The sequence below is a fragment of the Geotrypetes seraphini genome, chromosome 6 (genome assembly GCF_902459505.1).
Source record: "Geotrypetes seraphini chromosome 6, aGeoSer1.1, whole genome shotgun sequence".
NCBI lineage: Eukaryota > Metazoa > Chordata > Amphibia > Gymnophiona > Dermophiidae > Geotrypetes > Geotrypetes seraphini.
In genome coordinates, this window is record NC_047089.1 from 181,066,510 (window position 1) to 181,089,020 (window position 22,511).

The window sequence follows — 22,511 nt, forward strand, 5'->3', positions numbered from 1 at the left end:
CGGGTCCCTCTTGTAATAGAGAAGAAGTCTGTATAAAGCCCATTAATTTTAATACAAGCCCTCGGTGTCAAATAAAAATTCCTTATCCATTTGTCATACATTCCCCCTATTCCCATCCGTTCTATTACTGCCCATAAAAATTTCCAATTGACCTGATCAAAGGCCTTTTCAGCGTCTATGGATAATAAGACCATTTTACTATGTTGTTGCTGTGCATCCCATATCAAGTGTAAAGTTCTACGGATATTATCTCCCACTTGACGCTTCTGGATAAATCCAGCCTGATCAACATGGACAAGTCCCGATAACACTCGTCCCAATCTCAATGCCAACACCTTCGCCAAAATTTTAGCATCAACATTTAATAATGAGATGGGACGATATGCTCCACATTGTTCCGGGTCCCGTCCCGGCTTCAACAATACTGTGATCCCTGCTTCTCCCATAGTAGATGGCAAAGAGCCCCGGTCTCGCACTCCATTACCAATCCTCACCAACAGGGAAACAATCTGCTCCCTAAAGGTCTTATAGAACACATTCGGTAACCCATCTAACCCCGGAGATTTCCCCCCTTTTAAACCCCGTATGACCCCAGACACCTCCCCCTCCGTTATGGGAAGATCCAACCCCTCTCGTTCCAAATCCGAGAGCTTCGGCAAAGGGACCATGTCTAAAAAATCTGCAATCTTAGAACCCTCACTCAAATTATCCCCACGATATAACTCCGCAAAAAATGTAGCAAACTGGTTATGAATATCCTTATCAGTCCTATACTTAAGTCCATCAGGTCCACGAATACTCTGAATAGTATCAGACATCCTTCGAGCCCGCAAATAGCGGGCTAGCATAGCACTAGACCGATTTCCATTCTCGAACATAGCCTGTTTCAATTGTGTCTTTCTAAAAGCTAAATCCTCAAGCTGTAGTTGGTGTAATTCCAATCGTACTTTACTCAAGGCCTCATATACCCTAGGCCCAGGAACAAGTTGATGATGTTTTTCTAAATCCACCAATTGCTCCCGCAATCCCAAAGAACGCTTAGCTTTGTCCCGTTTTTTACGGGCCCCCCATTTAACAAAAATACCCCTAATAACAGCTTTCAGCGCATCCCAAAGTATCCCATCACCTACTTCCCCATTGTCATTTATATATAGATAGTCTACAATAGAGTCCTTCACTTCTTGCAATATAATAGGGTCCCCTAAAAGTGATTCATTTAAACGCCAAAATCTGTTACCTGATTGTATCCTAAGTCCCTTACACACCACCCAGACAGGAGCGTGATCGGAGATCTGAATGTTACCAAGCTCCGCCTCTTGAATCCCGCCCCAAAGATTTCTATGTACCCAAATACCATCTATTCTCGTGTAAGTCTGGGTAGCATTAGAGAAATGAGAATAAGTCCTCTGAGTACCATGTAGCAATCTCCAACAATCCACCAATCCCAAGTGATGCATAAACCTAATTCTTCGGTTTATATTTATGTCATTTCCTCATTCATCCCTGCGTAATGCATTTTTTTATGTTTTATATATAATGCTTTTTTTGGTGATTTTCTTATTCTGTTATACTTAATGAGTGAATTAAATAATTTAAATAGGTTAAATGAACTTAGCTTCATAGCGAACATGCTTCAACTTTAGAATGAAGCTCCCCAGTGCCAACGCGTTTCGCACATCTTTATCAAGGCTGGGGATCTAAAAAACGAAACAGGCAACAAGCACTAATTAGAATAACTTTATCTCTATAATTCAGACATAACCCATCAAGTTTAACAAAGGGCTTCGTATTCAGAAGGGCCCCACATTATTTGCTCAAAACCAAATGTTTAAAGATAAATGGTGTGCCATTTTAAATAAATGTAGTATGGACCTTATGCTCCTCATTATTGAACAAATTACGGTGCTTGAACAAGAACTGAAGCAGAACATTGAGGAGCTGAAGTCCGCTATAAAACAAACATGTGGTAATGAAGTGAATTATGCGGCTGTTGAAAGCGATCATAATCAAAAAATGGAGGGATATAGAGATTCCATCCGACAGACCAAAGTTAAGAAATATAGAAGGGACGAACGAGACTACTTGAATAACCAAGTATATCCATGGCTATTCAAAGGGAATATCAATATCCAAAAACAACCTTTTGATGAGGATCATCTATCCACTGACTCCAGTTCATCTAGTAATCACAGTGGCAGTCGTGTATATGCTTCGGCCACTGGACAACATACTCAAGGGGTTTTTTACCAACGAGGGCAACGAGGCAGACAAAAAAAATTGAGGGTTCAGAAGAGTGGGGTTTCAGCAACAACAGTTCCAGCAACATCAACAACAGCAGCCAAAAGGCTATGGCCCGGGTCCGCAGACCCGGTCCCAAGCACGACACAATCCCCCATAATAAATTTATCATCTCAAGAACTATCCCCCGCTCAAGAAGCAGTACTATCCTTGGGTCTGGGGTTTGTTCCTACCACACGCTATGATGCGTTTGAAACCCGCTTATCTATATACAGTCTGCTACAGAAATTACATGTAAAAATGTTTTTCTTGGATCATGTATCTAAAAATGATGGCACCCTTATAGCAAATCGTTCTGGTTGGTGCCCCTCTGCTCCTCTTCATCCCCACTTGATAACCTTTCGAGACCTGGTTTTGGCGGAGGTAGAAGAAATGGAATCTAACCATCACCAATTCTCTATTAAATTCAACCTGCCTCATGAACAATGGCTAGCATTGCAAGAACTTCAATACGATACCTCTCTTATTATTACTCGAGCGGATAAAGGAGGGGGTATTGTAATCCTCCCGAGAGAAAAATATATTCAGGAGGCTCACCGTCAATTGGATAATGCTCATTTTTACTCCAAATTAAATGAAGATCCTGCATTGGAGCTAAAAAGTACGATTTCCCTGTTGATCTCTAAAGCCTATAAGTCTAAAATGCTTACTTTAAAAGAGGCTAATTTTTTGAACCCAAACTGGTATGTCACTCCATTTCTTCTGAAAATTCACAAAGATGTTAACAACCCTCCCGGACGCCCGATCGTCTCTATGAAAAATTCACCGCTGGAATCGTTATCTAAGTTCCTCGATATTTTTCTTCAAAAGGAACTTTCTTCTGTGAAATCTTTTATTAAAGACACTACGCATATGCTGCGGCTCCTCTCTGATATGCAGGAGATTCAAGATCATTGGCTGTTGGTGACATTTGACGTCACAGCTTTATATACTATGATTCCTGTGGATCAAGCTTTACCATTGCTTCAGACTATATTTTCTCGACAGACGATTCATCCTCAGTTATCTACAGAGGTCTTGATGGAAATGGCTACTCTTGTACTAACTCGTAGCTATTTTCGTTTCCACAAAGATTTTTATTTGCAACATCATGGAATAGCCATGGGAGCATCATTGGCTCCTTCGTTGGCTACTCTGTTCATGGCAACTTTGGAAGAAGACAAGATTTATCAAATTCCCTTGTTCCAGCATGTTGTCATTTGGAAACGCTATCTGGATGATATCTTCTGTGTATGGTCCTCCACGATGGATAATCTTCATCAATTCATTGAGGAATTGAATCAACAGGACGTCAATATCCAGTTTATTGCCACCATAGCCACTCATGAAATCTCCTTTTTGGATATTAAGATATTTAAGGAGCAAGATAGACTGCTGACTACTTTATATAGAAAACCTATGGACAGGAACAGTTTTCTTCGTTACCATAGTTTTCATCCTATAGTCTCAGAAGGAGTCTCCCTATTAATCAGTTCTTACGGCTACGTCGAATATGTCACTCTATGGATGAATTCCGGATTCAAGCCAAAGTAATGAAAAAACGATTCCATCAACGGGGGTATCCCCAGGATGTTATAAAAAGAGCCTATATCCGAGCCAAATATGCCCATCGTGACTGGCTCCTTCAGGAAAAGAAAAAAGATCATGACTCCTCTGAAGGGATTGCCTTTGTTCAGCAGTACTCCCTTCTTGCCCACACTACTTTTCAGATAATCATGAAATACTGGCACAATACTAGATTAGCCAACCCTACCTTGGAGGAGCGCCCCATCTTTTCATTTAAAAGGAAGAAAAATATTGGAGAAATAGTTAATCATAACAAATTAAAGGACATTGGTTCTAGATCGGTAGGATGTCATCTGGCCATTGCCAGTGGTGTGCGTACACCATGGCTGGTGAATCGTGGATCCATCCTTCCACTGGGGTCATCTACCGATCCAGAACTCAAACTACTTGTGACTCAGATCATGTTATCTACCTTATACAGTGTCCTTGTCCTAAGTTATATATAGGTAGAACTAAGAGAGCGATTAGGACACGCGCTGAGCACAAATCACGAGTGCATACTCACAATGAAGCTTCCCCCTTGGTTCGACACTGTCAGCTATGTGGTCACATTTTAAGTGATTTAAAATGGAGAGTTCTTGATAGTATTTCTGTTGGGTGGGAGGGAGGTAATTTTGATAGGAATCTTAATTTAAAAGAACTCAGATGGATGTTTACTTTAAACTCAATGGCTCCAGAGGGGCTCAATGAAACATCTGATTGGTTGGCTCAGGTTGACATTTAAAGTCCATGTTCCTGATCCTGTTCCTTTGTTTATTTGCTGCCTATTGAGCAGTTCTTTTGGTAGCTGCTCCTTCTAGCCGGCTTTTTCAGCTTGCCGGGTTTTTTGCTCATGCCTGCAGGATATGATGTCAGGGAGGGGGTGTATTTAATGTGAGGTGTGCAAGACCCGGGTTCTTTTCTGAATGTTGTCGGCTTGACAAGTAGTGTGTGTAAATCTTTGAGGTATGTTAAACTTGATGGGTTATGTCTGAATTATAGAGATAAGTTATTCTAATTAGTGCTTGTTGCCTGTTTCGTTTTTTAGATCCCCAGCCTTGATAAAGATGTGCGAAACGCGTTGGCACTGGGGAGCTTCATTCTAAAGTTGAAGCATGTTCGCTATGAAGCTAAGTTCATTTAACCTATTTAAATTATTTAATTCACTCATTAAGTATAACAGAATAAGAAAATCACCAAAAAAAGCATTATATATAAAACATAAAAAAATGCATTACGCAGGGATGAATGAGGAAATGACATAAATATAAACCGAAGAGTGCTACTACTCGTAGGTCATATCTGATATCCCGTTGCGCTACGCATATGATACCAGAGATAACTCCCACTTGCTATTGTGTTCTTGTAGAAAATGAGCAGGCCACAGGTTTGTATTGAAGCAAACAGAGGAAATCTTGTCAATCTGTGGAGACAGGGCAAAGGAATTATAACAATTAGCAGAGAAACCAAAATTGCATTTAGATGTTACAGAGAAAACATGTGTAAGATTTTTAGATGCATTTTCAGAGTACAGAAAAGCACAGTTACTTACCATAACAGGTGTTTGAGAGACAGCAAGCTGATATTCTCACATATGGGTGACGTTATCCACAGAACCCGGTACAGACAGTCTAAAAAGTGAACTGTCACTTTAAAACTTTTGAAGTGCTCGCGACTATTCGTACCATGCATGTGCGTCTGCCTTCCTGCCTGAAGAGGTTCCTTAGTTCCATAAGCAAGCTAAGAAGCCAACTAGGGGAGGAGGGAGAGATGTGAGAAAATCTGCCTGCTGTCTCCAGATAACACCTGTTACAGTAAGTAACTGTGCTTTATCCTAGGACAAGCAGGCAGCATATTCTCACATATAGGACTCCCTAGCTTACTGCAATGGGATGGAGGGAGAGTTGGCCATTTAAGAGAATAGGATTCCAGACATTAGTGAGATGTGAATGTGTGAACTGAGGACCAATTAGCTGCTTTGCATATTTCATCAAAGGGAGTGGAACGCAAAAATGCAACTGAACATGCCATAGCTCGTATCTTGTGCTGAACTTTGATCCAAACAGTAGTGTTAGTGAGAGTACGAACGGAGGACCAAGTTGCTGCTTTGCAGATATCCAGAATTGGGACTGATCTTAAGTTTGCAACTGAGGAAGCTGTGGCTCATACTTGATGTGCTCCAATCTGTCCTGGAGGAGATAAGCAAGCTCTAGCATAGCAAAAAGAAGCAAAGAGCAATCCATGAAGATATAGTGCTTTTAGATATTGCATTCCCTTGAGTAGCTAGACTGAAGGAGATAAAAAGTTGATTAGTGATATGGATAGGCACAGTTTTGTCCAGATAAAACAAAAGTACCCTCCTGCAATCCAGCATGTGAACACTTTGTTCCACTGAAGAAGGATGTGGAAAAAACAATGGTAGTATTACAGATTGATTAATATGGAAATCCGTTACCACTTTTGGAAGAAATTTTGGATGAGTGTGCAAGAGTACTTTATTAGGAAAAAGTTGAAGGTACAGACAATAGATGACTAACACTGGCAATTCGCTAACTCTTTCTTGCTGATGTAAGAGCTATAAGAAATGCTGTTTTCCATGTAAGGAAAGAAAGTGTAGCAGATACCAAAGGTTCAAAAGGAGCTCTCATTAATTGGTCCAAAACAACATTGAAGTCCCAGGCTGACGGTGGGCTATGAAGCAGAGGATGGAGGTTGCTAAAACCAAGTAGAAATTGAGACACCAAAGGATTTTGTGAAATTGGTTTTCCATCCAGGTAGTCATAATATGCAGATATGGCTGAAAGATGAAAGCATACAGAATTAAGCTTAAGTCTCGAATCTGATAAATGTAACAAGTAAGTTAAAATGTACTCAGTCAGGCAATGCAACGGATCTTGAGCTTGAGTGTGCCCATATGGAAAAACGCTTTTATTTTAATTGATAAGACTTCCTTGTAGATGGTCACTATGCTGCAAGGAGAACTGTTTTTACTGATAGAGACTGGGATCTCAGCAAGGATTGTCCATTCAATTTCCATGCCATGAGACTGAGACTGTGAAGATTGGGACGTTACAGGCGACCGACCGTTCTACTGGAAAAGAGACTGATGATCCCCTAACGGGAGTGAGGAAACCTCAACAAGGTCCAGAAGTATCAGATACCAGATTTGTCTGGGCTAACAAGGTGCAATGAGTATCAGCTGTGTGCTGTCTCTGATGGCCTTCTGAAGAACCTTGGAGATCAACAGAATCGGTAGAAAAACGTAGAGCAGATTGAGATTCCATAGAATTGAAAAAGCATCGCTTGTGACTGCACAAGGGTCAGGTCGCAATACTGGGTACGTTAAGCGTTGGTTGCAGAAGCAAATAGATATGTCATAGGAATACCCATTGTTGAAAAATGTATTATGCCACTACTGGATTTAAAGCCCACTTGTGAGGATTGAGTTTTTGACTGAGGGAATCTGCAATGATGTTCATCTTTCCTGGAATATATACTGCTTGCATCTCTATAGAAAGAGAGATCAAAAGTCCACACACAGTGAGCTTCCCTGCAAAGGGGTAAAAGACCCTGGGCCCCCTTGCTTGTTCAGATAGAACACTGCTACTTGGTTGTATGTTTGAATTAAAAGACGTGTGTTGTGAATCCAAGGGAAAAATGCTCGAAGCACATAGTAAATTGTTTAAAGTTCCATAAGATTTATGTGAAAATGAAGTTCTTTGTGAGACCACTGACCTTGAGTCTGGAGGCGATTGAGTTGTGCTCCCCCAACTGTTTGATGTACCTTATGTGCCGTCACACAACCCCTGGGCTGCAGCCCAGCCTGAGCATAGCAAAATGAAATACATATCTTTAGACTTGTATTGGGTGCATTAGCGTTTAGCAGACACTAATATTTAGCATGTGCTGAAACAGATAACATACCTTAGTAAAAGGACCCCAATATTTCCCCTTCAACCTCCCTACATCCCTAAAACTAGCACACAGAACTATATGCATTACACAACTGTCACTCATCTTGCCTAGATTGCATGTAGTGGGAGAAGAGGTGGCTCTTCAGTTTTCATATTGTCAAGAAGAATTCTAAATTTAAGTTCCTAAAACTTTGGTGGCCAAGCAGTACGATAAGGGAAGGGAATAAAATTAATGAGATATCAGGATAAAGCTGATATCTCATATCATCTCTGAAATATCTTTGCAGTGCCCTCTGCATTATGTGGATGGTACCAGGAGTCCTAAGTTACCAAGATTAGTAATCAGGATAATACATGATGTTACCACTATCAGATAAATTGGCTGCAAGCCAAGTGGAAATAGTTCTCTTGGTTACAGGGTGTCCCCAATCTGTTAGGATTAAAGGAGATGAACAGCTGAGGAGATGTTTTGTGTGTCTTAGTCCTTTGTAAGTCATAAGCCAGGGCTCGTTTGCAGTCTAAGGTATGAAGCGCTGTTTCTCCCGGGTTAGAATAAGTTTTAGAAAGAACACTGGAAGCACAATTGATTTAGATGAAATTCTGTGACTACCTTAGGCAAGAATTTAGGATGGGTGTGTGGAGAACTATCTTATCATGGTGGAAAACTGTAAAAGGTGGGTCTGACACCAAGACTTGAAGCTCATTCACTTGACGTGTAGAAGTGATAGAGATTAAAAATACCACTTTCCAAGTGAGATACTTAAAACGAGCAGTGGACATTGGATCAAATGGAGGTTCATCCAACTAGTGAGAACATTAAGATCCCAAACCACTGGAGGCAGCTTGAGATTGAAAAGTCCTTTCATAAACCTGGAGACAAGAGGATGCTCAGTCAGAGATTTATTGTTGACTGGAGTATGGAAAACACTAAGAGCACTGAGGTTGACTGACTGAAGTGGTTTTAAGACCCGAGTTGGATAAGTGAAGTAGATAGTCCCAACACAGAGGATATAGGAGAGGATCCAGCATCAAGATGTTGAGGATCACACCATGTTGAAAACCGTGTCCACTTCTGTTGGTAACACTGCTGTGTAGAAGGTTTTCTGGAAGCATGTAAAATGACCGACAGGATCAGAAAGGTCAGCAACTGTTGAGGTTAAACCGAGATGTACCAAGCTGTCAGGTGTAACGACTGTAGGTTGGGATAAGAGAGACCCTTGACTCTGTGTGAGATAGAAAAATATGCAGAGGTATTGGATCCTTGACCGTGAGCTGAAGTAGAAGGAAGAAAAATGGTTGCCTGGGTCATCGAGGAGAAATGAGATTCATGGTGGCTGATTGCTTCTTGAGCATGAGAGGAATTGGTGGGAACGCATAGAGGGTCCCACCAACCCCGGAGAAAAGCATCTGCCTCCAGATGATGAGGAGAGTATTTCCTGGAACAGAATTGAGGCAGTTTGTGATTGTTGTGGGGACACAAATAGATCTGAGGAATTCCCCATTGAGGAAAAAAAAATCTGATGCACAACCCTGGAGTGAAGCGTCTACTTGTATGGTCAAAGAAATCTGCTGAGTTTGCCGGCTGAGTTTGAGTGCTCCTTGAACATAGACAGCTTTTAGGAATATGTTTCAAATGATTGCCCAGTTCCAAATTTTCTCACAGTCAGAGAGGTCCCCCGCCCCCCTTATTGATGCAGTACATCGCAACTTGATTGTCGGTGCGAACAAGGAGGACATGATTGGATATACTGTGTTGAAAAGTTTTGAGAGTATTCCCAATCGCTCTGAGTTCCAAGAGGTTTATGTGGAGCTTTTGTTCTTGAGCAGACCAGTGACCCTGTGTCCCGAGACCGTTCAAATGAGCTCCCCAAACAAACATGGACGAGTCAGTGGTCAAAACTTTTTGATGAGGAGGCATTTGGAACAGCAATACTTCAGAAAGTTTTGAGGAATTCATCCACTACTGCAGAGACTGACGAAGCTATGACGTGACTATAATCTTCTGAGAGCTTGATACCATTGAGACGCTGGAACACCGAGTTTTCCTGAGATGAAGTCTGGCAAAGAGGGTAACGAACTGTTGATGCCATGTCTGGCTGAGATGGACGGATGATGATAGACTTGATGGCAAAGCTGAAGCAAATTGTCCTGTCATCGTTGAGGGAGGAAAGCTCTGAGCTGTATGGTGTCTAAGAGAGCTCTGATGAACTGAAGAGTTTGAGAGGGTTGAAGTTGGGATTTCGGAAAATTGACTCCAAACCCCAAATGTTGAAGGAACAATATGGTTGACTGTGTTGCTGGCAGAACCCCTTGAGGGGAGGCATCTTTTATAAGTCAATCGTCGAGATAGGGATAAACCTGAAATCCCCGATTCCTTAAAGCTGCTGCCACTACTACAAGGCATTTGGTGAACACTCTTGGAGAGGAGGTCAAGCCAAAGGTCAGAACTTTGTATTGAACATGTCAATGGGCAATTCGAAATTGCATAAATTTTCTGCAAGCCAGATGAATCAGTATATATGTATAAACTTCTTTTAGATCTAGAGAGCATAGCCAATTGTTTTGATCTAACAGAGGATCTAACAGAGTCCCCAGGGATCAGTTGTTATCAGAGTCCAACGCTGATGGTATATTTATAGACAACCTTCGATTGGTTAAGGAAGAGGCTGAGATAGGGGAACAGTGGCTATGCCCTCGAGAAGCACGTCAAAAAGACTGAGTAGGCTTTTGAGGCTGAAGACACCAGATGGAAAAATTATGTTCTTACCTGTTAATTTTCTTTCCTTTAGACGTAGCAGATGAATCCAGAGACCAATGGGATAGCCCACATCTACTAGCAGGCGGAGATAGAGAAACTGATTAACAGGTGGTCCTATTGGCTGGCACTCCTCCTGTATCGTCAGTATAGCTCCTTGCCCAAGCATCCGTAAACATCAATAGGCACAGCATGTAAAAAACTTCTTTCCCATAACAAATCTCAAAAGGCAATAATACAGAATACAACCAACAACAAGAACTGCAAAAGTTGCAAAAGAAAAAAAACATCAGACAATATCCAGAAAGGGTGGGGCTCTGGATTCATCTGCTGCGTCTAAAGGAAAGAAAATTAACAGATAAGAACATCATTTTTCCTTCCTTAGCAACAGCAGCAGATTAATCCAGAGACCAATGGGATGTAGCAAAGCAATCCTCAATCTGGGTGGGACGCAAACACCGCCTCCACAACAACCGAAGCACTAAACGCATCCACCACATGCGCTCCCACATCCAACCGGAAAATGCTGAGATAAAGCACTCTCAAAAGACCAAGTAGTCGCAAGACAAAACACCTCCAAGGAAAAACCTCTGGACCGAGTCCAAGAATTAGCCATCGCTCTGGCGGAATGGTCATGAAGTTCTTCCGCCAACCGCTTCCCTGCCATCAAGCAAGAGTAAAGAATGTCCTCCTGGACCCATCGAGCGATGGAGGCTTTGGACGCCGCCATATGTTTGAGACGTCCAAAGAACACAAAAAGGTGATCTAAACAACTAAAAGTCGTTAGAAACCTAGCTCGTGGAGAACATTATGCACTATCAAAAAATGCAGTGAAGAAAAGCACGTCTCCCCATTTCTCCTCCCAGGAAGAAGGAAGGAAAAGAGAGAGTGTCATAAAAGAAAGGATGACACCTCCTTAGAAAGAAATTGAGGTACTGTCTGAAATGACACCCCAGAGTTTTTAAATCAGAAAGAGGAAGCCCTGCCGAACAAGGCCTACAACTCAGAAAACCGCCGAGCTGAAGCCATGGCCACAAGAAACCCCTTGTTCCCTGGCACAGCCCTTTAGTGTCTCAAAAAGACAAGGAAGAAATGAAGTCTTTGGTAAACTGCGAAGAAGTACCGTAAGACAATATGCCGGACAGGGCTTTCCAAGATGTGTACGAATATACCGTACTCCGTTTAGGAACTGAACTACATGAAGCCGAGAAGTAAGCGAAGAGCTAAGAATGGCCCTTGAAGCTGAAGGGAATTGAACGCCAAGCCCTTGGCAATACACTTGTTCCAAAATAAGAACCCTGGAAGGGTGCAACTGTTGAGAAGTACCCAAGAAAGGAAAAACCTCCAAAAGGAAGCAGAAGCCACAGTTTAAGACGTCTGTATCGCCTGGATAAGAGAAGAAACAACCTGCATCACATAACCCTTACACGTCAGCCAAGACTTTTCAAAAGCTAGTATGAATATCCAGGTTGATCGGACCCTATGGGAGCAAATCCGGAGAAACCAGGAAACTCAATTAGTCCAGCTGTCAAAAGAATCATCAGATCCGCATAGCAAGGATGGCGCAGCCAAACCAGAGATTCTTCAAATACCGCGCCCTGAAAGCGAGCAGGAGATGGCCAATCCAAGTCAGCATCAGCCAGAGGAAAACACTGAAAAAAGAGAAACCAGAGGCGAGAAAGAAGCCACGCTGCAACCCCCTCTGACACCTACTCCATGTCCGCCAAAGAAGCTAGGAAGCTGAAAATTTCAAGACGAGGCCATGAGGTCTAGTTCCAGGAGATTTCACTTCCATACAAAGAGCTAGAATGCCTGAGCTAAAATACACATTATCCAGGATGTAGATTTCACTTCCATACAAACAGCTGGAATGCCTGAGCCAAAATGCACATTATCCAGGATGTAGATTTCCCTATTACTAACCTTTACACTTTCTAGAGCACACACAGCGCTGCACACCATCACATACAATAAATGGGTCATGCTCAGATTTCGCGGAAAGAAAGTCTATCCAAACTCTTTTCCTGACCCATAAAACGAGCTGCCAACAAAGAGGAAGAAGAGGGTCCACCTAGTGAAGCAGAACCATGATGTTACCCGCCAATTGAGTACATCACCTACTGCCCAGGCTGTAGAGAAATACCACCATCATAATACTGACTGAAAAGACCCTCAGCGTCATACCGGAAGAATGGACTGAAGCTCCAGAAACGGTAGCCTGACCATACGCCAGAGTAGAAGAATGAACAAGCACTGAGTCGCCTCCAAAGACCAGACTCGTGGATCTGAGGATAGAAGGCACCGAGCCCCTCCAACCAGCCAGCCCAAGATGTTTGGTGACCAGGAGCCAGTCCAGCAAAGACCGAGGCATGCCTTTGAAAAGAGAAATCACGCTGAACCACCAAGCACACAGAGCAATGCTTGAGGAGCCCACCAAATAATGGGAGCCCTGAGATACCGGGAACCACCGGAACAAAAGCGACTGCTGTAGCATTACAATGGGAAAGCAAGCCAAAGTTCCCAGTGGAGTCAGCAACATGGATCCTAGAACCTGTACAGAATCCCATACTCTTGGACAAGGTGACCGAAGAAGAATGCAAATCTGAGACAGTGACCCATCGCCCTAGTCTCAGGGAAGAAACAGTTCTCTCCTATATGAAGAAAAACAGCTTCCCGATATACCTATAAATAATACAGGAGAAAAGAAACCCGTGCAAATTCGAAGAGTCACGTCCAAAGAACTGAGGAAAAGAAATCACCCCTATCGTGGCAGACAAAAGGCCCGACTGGACGCCGTCCGAATCAAGCAGCCAAGTCAAGAAGAAAGTAGGTGAATCGCCCGATAGTGCCAAAACGGTACTACTGCCCTCATTTTCTAAAGCCTGGGGTAAGCGAAATGGCATGAGGCAAAATCAAAAGCGCTGCTCCAAGAGAGGCAAGCAAACCAAGTGCCGATGCGGAGTCCATAGGAAAATGTAAATAGTCTCCCAGTTTTTCTGCAGAAATGTGTAACTCTGAGAAACCAATTCAGCAGAATAGGATCCAGCCCCAGCCTGCCCAATGCCCCCTTCTTGAGCACCATGCAGTAAGTGGAACAACGTCCCTTAGTTCCTGAAGAACTACAAGAACTGCCTGAGGACCAGTAACACTGAAAAGGGAAACAAAAACATAGAAACTCCAAGGACGAACCGGAAACTTGAGGAGGATGCAAAGTTGCAAGCATCCTGAAAAAAAAAATTCACAGCCCCCTGACCTGGCAATATAGCATCTTCCCCCTCAAGAGAAAGCCTGAAGAGTCAATGGAAGAAGTCAAGATCCCCTCAAAACAAAGTGCTGAAGGTCAGGGAACAGCAGGAGGAGCACTATAGGATCTAAAAGAAGAAAGAAACTCTCCTAAGAAAAATCAAGGCTCGCCAGGGAAAGAGGAGCATACTGGAACCATGAAAACAGTACTAACTCCCATGCAACGTGACCGAAACACGTATTGTTTCATTAACCGAGGCAGACAAGGAGTCGGGCTTATAGAAGTAAGAGACTTACCCAGGGCCAGAAGTAGCTGTAGAACGCTGTCTACCAATTCTGTCCAGCACCTGCCAAGAAAAAATGGCAGTGGTAAAATCTCATGCGACAGGCTGTGCACCATAGAGACTCTGCTGCCTCAGAAATAAAGACAGCCCTGCCCGTATGAAAAAGAGAAACGCCACCGTGCTACCAAACTGCGCCCCAATAGAATATCACAACACCAGAACTGGAAATTATTTCTATAACGCTACCACACCTCCAAACCACTGTAGAGAGCCGAAAAGAAAACCTCTTTAGGGAGATCCTGAGAGAAAGAAAGAGAAACCCACACCAAGAACCAGGTAATCTCTAGCTGTTAACAGCAACCTGCAGCAATGCACCTTCTGGCCACCCTGTGCAGAGAAAAGCTGAACTGGGCAGTGGAGCATAAACTGGTGTCCCTCCAATACGCTCACAGGCCTAATAAGCATGCCCCCAAGTCACGAGAAGCACATCAAACAAACACTCACTAAGCTCCCAAGTACTGCATCAAAGCAAAATGGGGCTGTACAACCTCCAACGCGTGGAACTCAAACAAAAGGAAGGCCTTGTGAAATAATAGCCTACATGCTGCAGCGCTGATGGGTACTCTGCTGGCCTTGAGAAATTCATGCTACAATGAGCCTCCTGCTGCTCCAGGTCAGATACCATCCGAAACCGAAGAGCACCGAGTGAAAACACCCCCTGAAACGTCCTCATGCCATTCAAGATGGGCCCCATGCCAGCAGAACACACATGAATTGAGAAGCAGCACTCGGGAGAAAACAAACCAGACAGCCGCAGCTTCGACACTATTGTAATGCGGCCAACACGAACAAACAGACCACCGCCAAAGTGGAGGAAAAAAACGCCTGGAGAACCGTTCAAACGCTGTGGCACCACCGACAGCTTAGGAAAAGAAGTGTACGGCTCCCGCTTGCGGGAAATAACCGTTCCTTCCACGCTCCGGTAAATACAAACCCAGAGCTCCATCAGCAAACATGCACTGCCCTGCCAACCTAAGCCGCCGCAAAAGTGAAGTAAAAAACAGCTAGGGGAAAAGTGCTTGAATGCTGCAGCACTGCCGACCGTGTAAGAAAGAAGCACACGGTTCCCACGCGTGGGAAATAACCGCTCCTTCATGCTCCGGTAAACACATACCCGGAGCTCCCCACAGCCAACAGACACTCCTGGGCCGAAAGGAGTTAGATGTTGAACACCACCCAAAACCCGGCCTCACAACGTATACGGCTAGAAATAAAATTGCTCACAGCAAAGTCACTCACCCGTAACTCCAGAACTCATAGAGGAAAGGCTCCCTCACAAACATGCATCCACGACTTGCAGCGAACAAGAAGCCTAACCAAAACATACTCACAATAAACTCTGAGTCAGGGCTTGCAGAGGACAAGTGCCGGTTGAAGCTGGTTAATGCCGGTTGCTCAGCACAAGCAGGGCAGACATTGTATATATTCCCTGTGGTCTATCTTTTTTTTTTTTTTTTTAATTAAGGGAAAGAAGAAAAATATACATACAAATAGAGACCCAGTCAGACCCTCTATCACTGGAGGGAGGGTGAGGCAGGGACCTGGGGGGGCCCAGGTATAACCCCTAAAGCCGGCACCGTTCAGCCGGACACCCCTGTCTCACTGAAGAGAAAACCTCAACAGGAGAAATAGAACCGATATCTCACTGAAGAGAAAACCTCAACAGGAGAGAATAAGTTTCCAGTCACAGCCAGACTCTAGGAACTAGTTGAATAGCGATCATCACCTGCTGGGAGATAGAGCATACTGACGATAAAGGAGAAATGCCAGCCAATAAGACCACCCGTTAATCAGTTTCACTATCTCCGCCTGCTGGTAGATGTGGTCTATCCCATTGGTCTCTGGATTCATCTGTTGCTATTGCTAAGGAAGTGAAGGTTGACTATAGGAAGAGTGATGATACTTATCGCACTTCTTAAAACCTGTCAAAGATTTTGACATGGACGGGAAAACACGGCGAAATTAAACTCAATTTTTGACAAAAAAACGCAGAGAAAACTTCAAATAGAAAAAGAAAGGTTTCTCTTCCCACTTGTCTCAAAAAAGAACAAATGAAAAGAAAAGAGGAAGGCAGCGTCGACTAAAGGGAGTTCAGTCAAAAAGATATTCAGTCCATGGAAAATGAAGGACTGAGGTACCATGATCCTCTTCAAGCGGGAAAGCAGTCGTGCATGCAAGCACTTCAAAAGTTTTTAAAGTGACAGTTCACTTTTAGACTGTCCATACTGTGTTCCATGGATGACGTCACCCATTTGTGAGAATATGCTGCCTGCTTGTCCTAGGATAAGCATAATTGCCATATAGAGAGGGATGAGTACATTAATCTAGTGATGAAAATATAATCCCCACAAAAAGAATGAATTAAGTCAGTTATAAAATGAAAACCCGACATCTCAGCAATAGTAAAATAGAAGTAGAGGAGTAGAATGACACATGTCTCACCTCTGGATAAAAAGCGTTGTGTGGCCAGAAGCAATTGTGGAGAGATTTTCACTTTGTACTCTACATCTGACACTTTGAAGAGAGAGAAGTCATCCTTGTGTTTCTCCCATGTAGTGACCAGGGATGTGGATTTCCTCCTCACTTTGTTGTTATCTTCTGTAATGCAGAAGACAGATTGGAAGACATGGGAGACGGAACAAAGGAGGAAGATACATAAGGTATGTGACATACAGAAGGTATGTGACACTCAGTGTGGCAAAGAGAACCAAAAAGGACAAAGAGAAATGATATTACAGAAGTGACAGGGAAATAAATTAATGTCACCTCTGGCACTATTTCAAAACTACTTAGATGAAGAGCTGTCTATAACTTGGAGCTCCTTTTACAAAGCCGTGTTAGCAGTTTAACGCGTGTAATAGCGCACGCTGATTTGCAGGCTACGCTAGTCGCTATCACCTCTTGAACAGGTGGTAGTTTTTTGGCTAGCGCAGGGATTAGCGCGCACTAAAACTGTGCGTGCAATAAAGCCACTAACACGGCTTCATAAAAGGAGCCCTTGGATTAAAATGTTAGAATTAATCCAACATTTGTATTGCACTTCATACTAATGATATATTACTGTCTTGTTGATCCTCAGCCGGGCCACCAAGCACTCAAATATCTTTCATGGTGCTTGGCTTTATGCTCCAAATCGTCATCGGATCCTTGAGTTTTAATAATTTCTTATTTTTTAAGATTTTAAATATTTTTTTAAATAAATATGCACTAAAACGTACTTAGCTTATAAAGTGACTTAGCTTGCAAAGTGACACTTCATATGGGAGTAAATTCACCAAATAAATAAATAAAATTAAACCGCAAGCATTCAACAGCAAACATTCAGAATACATGTTGAGTATGTTTTGATAGTGGGTAAATGAGTGTTAGGCATCACTTGAGGTGCACAATACAAAAATGGGTGGAACCCATATATGCTAAAATTATTCTAACGGATACACAAATGTGTTTATGAAATATCAATGCGCCCTAGCAGACTTCAGTTTAATTTTTTTTAGAGTATCAGGGAAAGCTTAACCATAAAGCAGATTAGCTAGCAATTCTGGTATCCCCCAAAAGTTGATGAACAAATCCAAAGGTCCCAATGCTCACACTAAACAAAAGATCCAAGCAGCACAAATTTAAACCTGCAAGAAGTGCATATTGCTGATGTTTCTGTTATGTCTGTTTACTTTTGGTACTAAAATTGTACAACAAAAAACATTTATAAAAATAAGAAAAAGCTGCAAGAAGTTTTCAAATAACAAATTTATCTGGTTAAATAGCTTTATTTGAGGTCCTACCTAATAGATAAGCCCACTGAACCTCAGACAAAGGATAAGTGGATGAATTATCCACTTAACTTTATGAAGCAGCCTGCCTTTCCAATAGGGCTCCCATTACATCCAAATGTTTACAGTATTTTTCTAGAAGATTATTCAGAATCTCCCCCCCCCCGCACAGCAATTTCCAGGGAACAAGCCACACCCTCACCTGTCCAAGTCAAGGAGCACCCAACCCCCTCCCCCACCCATCCTCTCCCTATACCACACCCAAATGGGTACCACCTCCAGGAAGCAACATACACCCACCACAGGATCCCATCAGTATCTCCCAAGCCCCCCCCCCCCCAAAACCACCACCCCTTCAAAAACATCCCCACAATCCAAAACTCAAAAAAAAAAGAAAGAACAGCAAAGCTTGGATAAGGGAAAAACCGGGCCCCTAAAAAAAGCACCAGCAGGGTGAAAAACAATGAACAGATCAGAAAAAGAACACAGCCCAGCCATACAACCAAGAGCAAGTAATTCAACATCAGTGCAGCAGCAAAGATGGCACATTGAAATCATATTCCCACTCCCCTCAAAGTCTAACACAAAGGGATTACAAAAAAGCTCAGGAACCAGAAGCATCATTTCCCCCATGCACTCAAAGAAAACAAGAGGAGGAAGGGGCCAAGAAGGGAAACCAGAGACTAACCCTGATAATCCCAAGAATATAAGGACCAAGAAATAACCGCTAGCCAGAACCCCAAGAAGAGGGTCCCAAACAAACCCCTCCAATCCACACCACCCCTCACCATCCAGCACCACACACCTTCCCCCCCAGAGCAGAAAACAAGAAAGGACAAGCTTCACGTATTTGCAGGACACAAATACCCCACAACAAACCAACCCATACACCCTCAAAGCCACTCACCCCCCCCAGCCAAACACCCCAAACATTCTACGGTCCCCCAACACTCTTTCCCAAACCAAAAATAAAGGGAAATTGCACCCAAAAGGTCAGCATCAAGTCAATGAAGTTCCGGCACTAAGTGCCTGTAGTAAAAGGCCAAAGTCCCCAAGTCCTGAGTTCAAAGAGGGAATGAATACAACAGCTAAGGTCCCTTCAGGTCTTCACGAGGCTCCCTCTGGAACCTGCTCCTTCACAAAGCACTGGCAGCCTCTGGGTGCCCCTTGCCCAAAATCAACATCCGCAAGCGCGCCGGATACTGCAAAGAGAACAATATGCTCTGCCGGACAAGGGTGGTGCAAAGCGGGGAAACTTGCAGCGAGCCTGGGAGACCTCAGCAGAGTAGTCCTGGAAACAGAGGATTGGTTGTTATATTGTAGTTTCTTCCCCTGTCTCACAGCCCAGAGCACCTCGATCTTATGTCGGTAAGTCAGAAGGCGGCAAATAACCACCCCTGGCCACTCCGCACCAACGTGCCACTGCCCCAAGCGATAGCCCGCTTGATGCACAGAGGGCCCACCTTCTGTGGTAGAATGAGGGAGTCCATCAGCCATTGCTCCAAAAAGTCCCCAGGTCGCGTACCAAAAGGGTTTCGGGTAACCTGATAAACTGGAGATTGTTCTATCAGGAACTATTTTCAAGGTCCTCAACCTTAGCCTTGAGCGCTGCCAACGAGACCGTATGCGCATCCTGCTTCTGGGTAAGCTGCTGGACAGAACCTTCAGTGTTACTGACACGCTGCTGCATGTCCCGTACCTCGGATGTCAGGGCAGCAAAACGCTGAACCAGGGTGTCCAGTTTATCGAATATCCTTTGCAGTTTATCACCGAGAGTGCCCTCTAGTGCTACCTGTACTTCCGCTGTAACTTCAACGACCAGAGTGAACTAGGGGATTCTGGCGAAGCGGGAGCCATGTTTGTCGCCATCTTGGCATCCACCAGTTTACCCCGCTCTTTCTTAGTTACTTTAGTGGCCATCCCTCTGCAACGTGTACCGGACACACAGACCAAGCAGGAACATGTTCCCCTCAGTGGGAAAGCTTAAATAAAGAGCGATATCGCCGATTAAATAGCAGTTCTGTAGCAGGCGTATGGAAGCTGCAAGACCGCACTACCTACAGCCCCATGCGTCTGCCGGAAGTCTCCTTCGAAGGAATTTATTGCTTTACTAGTGCACCAAGTGTACAAGATCTTCAGCTTGAAAACTGGCAAAGGCCATATTCTGTTTCTACAGCATCTAGGCTATCAGGGAGTGAACGATCATGCAGAAAACTAGCTGGTAAGCCTTTTCCTGCATTGGGTCGGCAAATGTGATCGTTGCTAAAGCTGTTAAAATAGGTTTAGCAACAATCGCTACCTTTAGTGCATTTGGACCTTGGAGGCAGACCATGAAGTTAATGAAGTTATAATACTACAACAAACAAATCTGAGAAAATCTTTTCATTCAATGTATAGTTTAGTTTTGGAATTTGTTGCCAGGGGATGCGGCAAAAGCAATTAATACTGCGTTTAAAAAGTGTTGGACAAATTCCTGGAGGAGAAAGTCTATAAACAATTTAAAAAGTAGACCCAGAGAAAGCTACTGCTTATCACTGGGGGTAAGAAGCATGGAAATTCAGCTACTTTCCTGCTAGGGACTTGTGACCTTGACTAGCCACTGTTAGAAACAAGATACTGGGCTTGATGGAACTTTAGGCTGGATCAGTACAGCAAGTTTTGTGTTTTGTTTCCCAAGGTCTTCCACAATTTCATACAGTCCATGTGCAATTTAGCAACTTTGAAATTATTTCTGTCATCTGTGTCAAGTGAGAATGATTACAGCAGTTGCAGATCAAGGATAGGGATTTACTTTCACACATTGGTAAGGCAGAAAAAAAGTGAACACAAATTAAACTGTTAGAAGAAAATCATGATAAAAATTGTACCCTGGTTATTTGGGTGATCTCTCCAAGCCCCAAAAGCCAGATGTTGGCTTATTGACTACACTCAAACAAATGAGGCTTTCACAGAGGTGTCAGACTTCATTTCTTGAGGGCAACAAATGTGCCCGATTTAAATCCAAATAATGTACAGAGTCCCCATTTTACGAACATCCAACTTACGTTGGACTCGTACTTAGGTACGGGGTCCTCGTTCTACCTTTGATGTTACAATGAGCCCTTTCCCTCCCGGGTCCCGATGTGCCCTAAGTCTGTGTCTCCCTCCATGGGCGTTTACCTTCTTCTGGAAAGCTCTCTCTTCCTTCCAGCTACAGTCATTTCCCTTCACAAAGTCGCGTCCCATGGCTGAGCCAGAAGCCTTCCCTCTAACGTTGGAGGAAGCTCCTATGGATGTTAGAGGAAAGGTTTCTGGCTCAGCCGTGGAATGCATGTAGGAGCCGCTGACCGTGGCTTTGTGAAGAGAAACGACTGTGGCTGGAAAGAGGAGGGAGCTGGCCAGAAGTTAAACACCCGTGGAAGGGAGCCACATACTTGGGGCACAGAATGGAGGGAGGGAGGGAGGAATAGGGGTATGCTGGAACTCGGGAGGGAGCACAAACTTCGGCAAAGGGTGGAAGGAAGGAGGTAGGGGGCATGAACTTGGGCCATAGGATGGAAGACTGGAGGGCGTGAGGGAAAGAGATGCCGAGGTGGGGGAGGAAATAGAAAGGGAGAATTGGGTGTCTGAGTGAAAGGAAAAGAGATGGTGCACATTGGGGAAATGAAGAAAGAGGAGAATTGTTGGGCATAGGGAGAGCGATTACTGGACATGATGGTGGGAGAGGAGTGAGTTAGAGATGCATGGGAAAGAGAGAGATGAGTGAGTGATGTTGGTTGAGGTGGTGGAGAGGGAACAGTGGAATGGATGGAAAGGGATACAAGAAGGGCCTCAAGGAGGTGGAGAAGGTAGGAAGAATACTAGGATCTGAGTTGCATACAAATTCAACTAAACAGTTTAAAAAACGGAACCCATTCTTAACCCAGGGACTGCCTGCAAATTACACTCCAGAAACCTCAGTAGAAAAATACAGTTCAGTCTTTTATTCTCATAACAATTGACCCTAACCTGGAACTTGTTACCAATGTATGTTAAATTACAAACTAAATTAATTTCTTCCTAAATTTCTAACACACACTTATCTGTCTAATATTTACTGGAATAATGTTAGGATAATTTAGCTTTGAAACTGTATTCTACCAAGCAGAATAATCTGATTAATCTTTTGTAATCTGCATTGAACCACTTAGGTGTAATCCTATGGGATATAAGTGTAATTTCAATTCATTAAGTATTTATTATAGATATCCCAAAAGTCAGACTTTGTCAGTGGCCTTCAAGAATTTGAGTGAGACACAGATGCACTACAGTAGCACTGAATTATCACAGAAACGGAGCACCTGTAAAGCTAAAAGCAAAGAGAGTGTAGGAGTGATGGAAGATAAGAGTGGGACTTACTGTATCCATCAGATTCATCCAGGATCTCAGACTTGATGATCTCCTCAATGACATCCTCAAGGGTCACAAGTCCTAGCACCTCGTAGAATGGGTCTCCCTCACCCTCATTGTTCACCTTTTGAACAATGGCCATGTGCGACTTACCTGAAGACAGAAACAATTCATTGCACTGGTGTCAAAACAGGCTACTACTTGAAAGGATAAAAGGACATGGGGGGACGGGGAATCTAAAGTCAGCGATCGTCGCTAAACCTGTTTTCACAGG

At 43.4% G+C, this 22,511-nt stretch overlaps 1 protein-coding gene across 6 annotated transcripts in view; it reads right to left on the reverse strand.

Annotated features, from left to right (window-relative positions):
- CNNM3 (cyclin and CBS domain divalent metal cation transport mediator 3) overlaps positions 1 to 22,511 on the reverse strand; it is a 143,386-nt gene that overhangs the window by 87,382 nt on the left and 33,493 nt on the right. For all 6 annotated transcript variants that reach the window (XR_004539801.1, XR_004539802.1, XR_004539800.1 and 3 more), the window contains exons 2-3: positions 22,247 to 22,390; positions 16,542 to 16,697 (exon numbers count right to left, since the gene is read on the reverse strand). Coding sequence is in view for 2 of the 6 variants with exons in the window: in XM_033947886.1 (XP_033803777.1) it covers positions 16,542 to 16,697; positions 22,247 to 22,390 (300 nt within the window). In the remaining 4 variants the exon portion in view is untranslated. The remainder of the gene's footprint in view (positions 1 to 16,541; positions 16,698 to 22,246; positions 22,391 to 22,511) is intronic.